At 37.9% G+C, this 7500-nt stretch overlaps 1 protein-coding gene across 1 annotated transcript in view; it reads right to left on the reverse strand.

Moving 5' to 3' along the window:
• LOC137649786 (uncharacterized) overlaps positions 1-7500 on the reverse strand; it is a 27974-nt gene that overhangs the window by 301 nt on the left and 20173 nt on the right. Inside the window, exon 2 of the mRNA XM_068382730.1 lies at positions 1-2065. This exon is cut by the window's left edge and continues 301 nt beyond it. Coding sequence (XP_068238831.1) covers positions 863-2065 — 1203 coding nt within the window. The 3' untranslated portion in view covers positions 1-862. The remainder of the gene's footprint in view (positions 2066-7500) is intronic.

A 7500-nucleotide genomic window follows, 5' to 3' on the forward strand; every position in this document is an offset into this window, starting at 1 on the left:
CATCCTTATTAAGACTAGGGATACTTACTCGTCCTAAGGACTTGAACACTTGATAGTTCACACACACACATACTCTACACACACACATACTAAACATACACACAAACGCACACGCGCGTGCACACAACTAGGGGTCAGGTGCTCTTTACCCCATTCTGCTATACATCCCAGACCATCCAAGACTGGAAGATGCAAAATACACCGGAAGATGCCTTAGCAACTCTCTGGTGGATATACGAGGTGCCTCACACTGAGGGACCTGGGGGAACCCAAACAAAAAATAAGGAGAAAAAAAAAAATAAGGCAATCATAACTCTGAGGTTGCTCGGTCTTCGTTATTTGCACCTTGAGCTCCAATACCTGGAATTTCATCCTTTCATCGCTATCAACCAATGTCCATTTGAGCAGCTGAACCAAAATATGATCCTGGTGATTAAATTAGTGAACTTTCCACCAAATTGAATTCTGAACTCGAACTGTTCATTCTACAGGTTCATTCTTAAACTCACTTTGCAGCAGAATTTATAAAGTACTGTTCATTTTACAGGTTCATTCTCAAACTCACTTCACAGCAGAATTTATAAAGTACTGTTCATTCTACAGGTTCATTCTCAAACTCACTTTACAGCAGAATTTATAAAGTACTGTTCATTCTACAGGTTCATTCTCAAACTCACTTTACAGCAGAATTTATAAAGTACTGTTCATTCTACAGGTTCATTCTCAAACTCACTTTACAGCAGAATTTATAAAGTACTGTTTAGGGAGAGTTCAATCCCTAATTTTCTCAGAACGGACATGTGCATTTATGAATTAAAATATAATTGTAGTAAGGTTCAGGGAAAGTAAATATGCTTAAAAACTAGTAATCTGCAAAGAAATCCCGGAATATTGGCGGTGGCTTTACGGTAGTTGTTGGCAATGAACGACCAGAAAGTATATGCATCGGCTTCATGATATCATTCCCCAAATCATCCATGTTAGGAGATGCGACGAACACTGGCTGGAAAGCGTCAGCTAACATGCTGCCCTCTTGAGGGCTGGGATTGAACTCTAAGAGGTTTGGCTTCTTCTGTGTATCTGTGGGTTTTACAGGATGCACGTCAATTCTTTGGGGCTGTGGTGGTGGCCTAGGGTGTTGCTTTTGAGGTTTAGGTGCTGGTCTTGGATGTGGCCGACGAGTGGCCTCCAGTGGATTGGGTTTAGAAAATAGCTGAGGTGATTTGTGCACTGGTAGACGATTCTGAGGCTGCTGCTGCAGTGGCACTTGCTGAAGGGCTGGTTTCAGAGGTGGACTTACTTGAGGTCTAGGAGTGTTACTGAATGCACCGGTTAGATCTGCTTGCCCGAATACCGAAGGTTTCTTTGTCTTCACTGATTTACCAGGGAAGGGCTTGATATCAACATTCTGTGGCGGAGTATCTATTCTGGGCGGTGCTGCTACAGCAGGAGGTCGTAAATGGTTGCTTGGAGATTGGTGTGGTGCTCCACTCGTTCTAATATATTCGTAGGGGAATTTGTTTGCAGGGTGAACGGGAGGGACATTAACAGTTGGAGATGGGGGTGGAGGCGGTGGAGGGGGTAGACGAACGGCGATCAAATTGTTATTTGTGGATAGACCGAGTGTATCCTTCGGTCTGGATGGCTCTTGTGGACGGGGCCTTTGGAAAGGAGGTTGAAAATACGGTTCATTTTGTGGCTTGGTTCTACTAGGCTTGCGTCCAGGGACTTGTCTGTTGATGTGAATCCCTTGGCGTCGATTTTTGTTGAAGGCGATCTGTGGAGGAAGAGGTTCTGGTCTTAGACCTCCTTGGCGGGCAGCGGGTGGCTTGGTCCGTTCCTCACTTCCGCTAAACAAGCCAGTTAGTTTCTGCAAGAAAAAGAGGTCACTTTCCCATAAACCCCGAGACTCGGGGCTCAAGCCATCGGAGTTTTCTGGAACATTGAGTACCTCTGTCTCAGAAAGGGCAGTTCCTCTGGTTGAATCCCTAATTTGACGAGCTCTCTCTGATATCTTGGTCTCTTCAACGTCCGATCCAGGAAAGGAAATCTTCCCGCAAAGTACCTGGAAGAGAAGACATTTTGGTAATTACTTATGGCGCCTGATACCCTGTGTACAGTATTTTTAAAAATAAAAAAAATTTATTATTAAAATAAATCTGTATCAGTTTTCATAGCTGAGCTATTCATTTTGATTAAGAAAACGTATAATTCTCAAATACAACATCTGTCCCCACGTTCTCTTTAATGTTCTAAAACTCTTATAGCTACTGCAGTAATGGAAGAATCATGCAAATAATAATGAACCTAAAGTACCATTTACTAGAATGTTTTGGGTTAGAGTTCTCTTGCTTGAGGGTACACAGCGGTACACTCACTATCCTATCTATTTTCTATTCCTCTTGTTTTGTTAAAGTTTTTATAGTTTATATAGGTAATATTTATTTCAATGTTGTTACTGTTCTTAAAATATTTTATTTTTCCTTGTTTCCTTTCCTCACTGGGCTATTTTCCCTGTTGGGGCCTTTGGCTTGTAGCATCCTGCTTTTCCAACTAGGGTTGTAGCTTAGCAAGTAATAATAATAATAATAATAATAATAATAATAATAATAATAATAATAATAATAATAATAATAATAATAGTAACACTAAAGAATGTATTAATTACACAAGGTTTCCAGTTTTATTCTTAGGATTTGTAAAATTGAGTCATATGGCCCATTGTTGAGGAGGCCATATATATATATATATATATATATATATATATATATATATATATATATATATATATATATATATATATATGTAAACAGTATATATATACATATATGTATGTATATATATATATATATATATATATATATATATATATATATATATACTGTATATATGTATATATACATATATTTATATATTATTATTATTATTATTATTACTATCCAAGCTACAACCCTAGTTGGAAAAGCAAGATGCTATAAGCCCAGGGGCTCCAACAGGGAAAAATAGCTCAGTGAGGAAAGGAAATAAGGAAATAAATAAATGAAGAGAACAAATTAACAATAAATCATTCTAAAACAAGAAACAACGTCAAAACAGACATGTCATATAATAAACTATCAACAACATCAAAAACAAATATGTCATAAATAAACTATAAAAAGACTGTCTGCCTGGTCAACAAAAAAGCATTTGCTCCAACTTTGAACTTTTGAAGTTCTACTGATTCAACCACCCGATTAGGAAGATCATTCCACAACTTGGTCACAGCTGGAATAAAACTTCTAGAGTACTGCGTAGTATTGAGCCTCGTGATGGAGAAGGCCTGGCTATTAGAATTAACTGCCTGCCTAGTATTACGAACAGGATAGAATTGTCCAGGGAGATCTGAATGTAAAGGATGGTCAGAGTTGTGAAAAATCTTATGCAACATACATAATGAACTAATTGAACGACGGTGCCAGAGATTAATATCTAGATCAGGAATAAGAAATTTAATAGACCGTAAGTTTCTGTCCAACAAATTAAGATGAGAATCAGCAGCTGAAGACCAGACAGGAGAACAATACTCAAAACAAGGTAGAATGAAAGAATTAAAACACTTCTTCAGAATAGATTGATCACCGAAAATCTTGAAAGACTTTCTCAATAAGCCTATTTTTTGTGAAATTGAAGAAGACACAGACCTTATATGTTTCTCAAAAGTAAATTTACTGTCGAGAATCACACCTAAAATTTTGAAAGAGTCATACATATTTAAAGAAACATTATCAATACTGAGATCCGGATGTTGAGGAGCCACCGTCCTTGACCTACTTACAATCATACTTTGAGTTTTGTTAGGATTCAACTTCATACACCATAATTTGCACCATGCACTAATTCTAGCTAAATCTCTATTAAGGGATTCACCAACCCTAGATCTACATTCAGGGATGGAATTGATGCAAAGAGAGTAGCATCATCTGCATATGCAACAAGCTTGTTTTCTAGGCCAAACCACATGTCATGTGTATATAGTAGGAAAAGTAATGGGCCAAGAACACTACCCTGTGGAACACCGGATATCACATTCCTATAATCACTATGGTGCCCATCAACAACAACTCTTTGAGATCTATTACTTAAAAAATCAATAATAATGCTAAGAAACGACCCACCCACTCCCAACTGTTTCAGTTTGAAAACAAGGGCCTCATGATTAACACGGTCAAAGGCAGCACTAAAATCAAGGCCAATCATACGAACTTCCCGACCACAATCAAGGGATTTCTGTACAGCATTGGAGATTGTAAGAAGGGCATCAAATGCTCCAAGCCCTTTACGAAAACCAAATTGCAAACTAGGGAGTAGATGATTACCTTCAGCAAACCTATTAAGACGTTTTGCCAGAAGACGTTCAAAAACTTTAGATAATATGGGAGTTATGGAAATTGGGCGGTAATCAGTGGGACTTGAGCTACCACAAACACATTTACATAGAGGAGTAACATTACCAATTCTCCAACTAGTGCTAAAAGCTCCTCTTCTTGCTAACTTGCGCAAAATAACAGATAACTTTGGAGCTAAGAAATCTGCTGTCTTTATAAAAAACAAAGGAAAAATACCATTTGGGTCTACACCTCCATAAGCATCAAGGTCCATCAACAGAGCTTTAATCTCACGAGATCGAAAAGCTAAACTAGTTAGTTTAGCCTCAGGAAAACATGAATGAGGAAGTTCAAGTTTTTCATTACTCTGTTTACTGTCAAAAACATCAGCCAAAAGGGTTGCCTTTTCCTTTGGACAGTGAGTGACTGAGCCATCTGGTTTAAGTAAAGGAGGAACTGTTGCATCTACACCAAAGAGTGCAGATTTAAGGGTAGACCACCATTTATGTTCCTGAGTTGTACCAGAAAGTGTTTCTTTTATGGTTAAATTGTACTCCTTTTCAGTTGAGGCATAAACTCTCTGAGCAAAAGCTCGAAGCTGAGTATAGTTGTTCCAGGTCAAATCTGATCTGTTACCCTTCCAAAGTTGATAGGCCTCCTGCTTCTCCAAAAAAGCACGTCTACAATCATTATTGAACCACGGTTTGTCCTTCACTCGGTACCTTAGCACACGAGAAGGGATACGCCTATCAATTATGTTGACTAGATTCTCATTCAAAGGGACAACAGGATCTACACTATTATATAATTGTGACCAATTCAAGCACAAAAGATCATGTAAAATCCCATTCCAGTCTGCTTGGGATTTCATATAAATTTTACAAGAATATGATATATCAGGGACAGGCTGCTCAGTCTTCACTAATAATGAAATCAAGGCATGATCAGATGTCCCGACTGGAGAACCAACCTTACCAGTTATAACGCCAGGGGAGTCAGTGTATACAAGGTCCAAGCAATTACCAGACCTGTGAGTAGCTTCATTATGATTTGCTCACAGCCTGATTCAGAGGCAAAGTCTAAAGCTCTTAAGCCATGGCGATCGGTAGGAGAGATATATGTGTGTGTATATATACAAATATTTATATATATATATAGTATATATATACATATAATTTATATGCATAAATAAAATTGCAAATAACAGACGAATACTTGAACATCAATATAAAAAAATTTCTACCTATAATATCAGAAAATCTCAAGCCAAAGGGGATTTGCACACGGATATCAGTGCATGGCAGTACCTACGAATATACAGAAACCTATTATTAGACTACTTTCCCACTCATTTCTTTTATTCCTATAACTGCCTCAAGCCTTTACACCTTTTCTTCCCTCTTTTATTTTACCTGGAAGATGGAAATCTAACATGAAGCAATGTCCGGCCGGAAGCAATTGAGGAATCTTATGTGAAAGGGAGTGAAGCGTGAAAGTGACGCCAAAAAATTGCCTGGTGGCGCTCGTGCGTATTAATTTTCCCACAGGCTATGCTTGGAATCATACACGCATACAGATGAGAGAGAGAGAGAGAGAGAGAGAGAGAGAGAGAGAGAGAGAGAGAGAGAGACGCCTGTTGACGCAAAGGACCTCAGTTAGATTTCGCCAGTCGTATCTAACTTGAGGTTTTAAAGCAATACTTCTCCATTCATCAACTCCTACTTCACGCTTCATAGTCCTCAGCCATGTAAGCCTGGGTCTTCCAACTCTTCTAGTGCCTTGTAGACCCCAGTTGAAAGTTTAGTGAACTAATCTCTCTTGGGAGTGCGAAAAGCATGCCCAAACCATCTCCATCTACCCCTCACCATTATCTCTTTCACATATGACACTTGGATAATCTCGCTTATAGTTTTATTTCTAATTATATCCTGCCATTTAACTCCCAATGTTCTTCGGAGGGCTTTGTTCTCAAATATACAAAATCTGTTGGATTTTGTTTCATTGTCATACCTTGACACATGTCAATTCAGTAACACAGATCTTAGCTCACAAGGATGGTAAGGTTGCAGGCACTAATGGCACTAACGAGTCTGAGCGGGACTCGAACCCCGGACTGGCAAACACTTGGCAGAGACGCTACCAATCAGGCCACAAAGCTGAAGAGTGTGGCAGGCACCACAATCATGCATTGATAGCTCTCTCAGTCAGGACTACCACCTATCTCCAGTGTTATTAGAACGCAAAGACTACGATCTTCTTCTTCTTTGTCTGCATCTTTTCCCACTTTTACGTGGGGTCAATGGTTCTGGCCAGCGTTCTCCATCTACCTCTGTCCCACACTTCATCACCGGTTAATCCCTTTGATCGAAGGTCATCCTTGATACAGTCCATCCACCATCGCTTTGGTCTCCCTCTCCTTCTCCCTCCCTGTACCTCCATTTCCATCACTCTTCTCCCAGAATACTGTTCATCTCTTCTCATGACATGACCATACCACCTCAGTCCACTTTCTTCGATATGTAAGGACATTTTGCTAGAATGGAGGAGAAAAGACTGACTAGAGGAGTTATGTTAGGTAAACCCATAGGTACCAGACCAAGAGGAAAGCCTGGGAAGAGATGGATGGAGAACTTAATTAAAGGTTTGGACATCCGGGAAGTAGACCTCAATTAGTGGATGGAGCTTGCAGAGGATAGGGCTCTCTGGAGACGAACGGTCAAAGTGGCAATATATATATATATATATATATATATATATATATATATATATATATATATATATACATTTATTTATGCATACATACGTGTATATATATTATAACATACTGTATATATACACACATGTATATGCTGTATATATCATATATATACTAGATATACATATATATATATATATATATATATACATATATATATATATATATATATATATATATGTATATATATATATATATATATATATATATATATATATATATATATATATATATATATATATATATATATATATATATATATATATATAGATATATACATTATATATATATATGTGTGTGTATATACATACATACATATATGAATAAACATGTAGGATATATGTAGGAAAGAGTATATGCATGACTAATGTGAGATGA

This window comes from Palaemon carinicauda, chromosome 11, assembly GCF_036898095.1.
Source record: "Palaemon carinicauda isolate YSFRI2023 chromosome 11, ASM3689809v2, whole genome shotgun sequence".
Classification (NCBI taxonomy): Eukaryota; Metazoa; Arthropoda; class Malacostraca; order Decapoda; family Palaemonidae; genus Palaemon; species Palaemon carinicauda.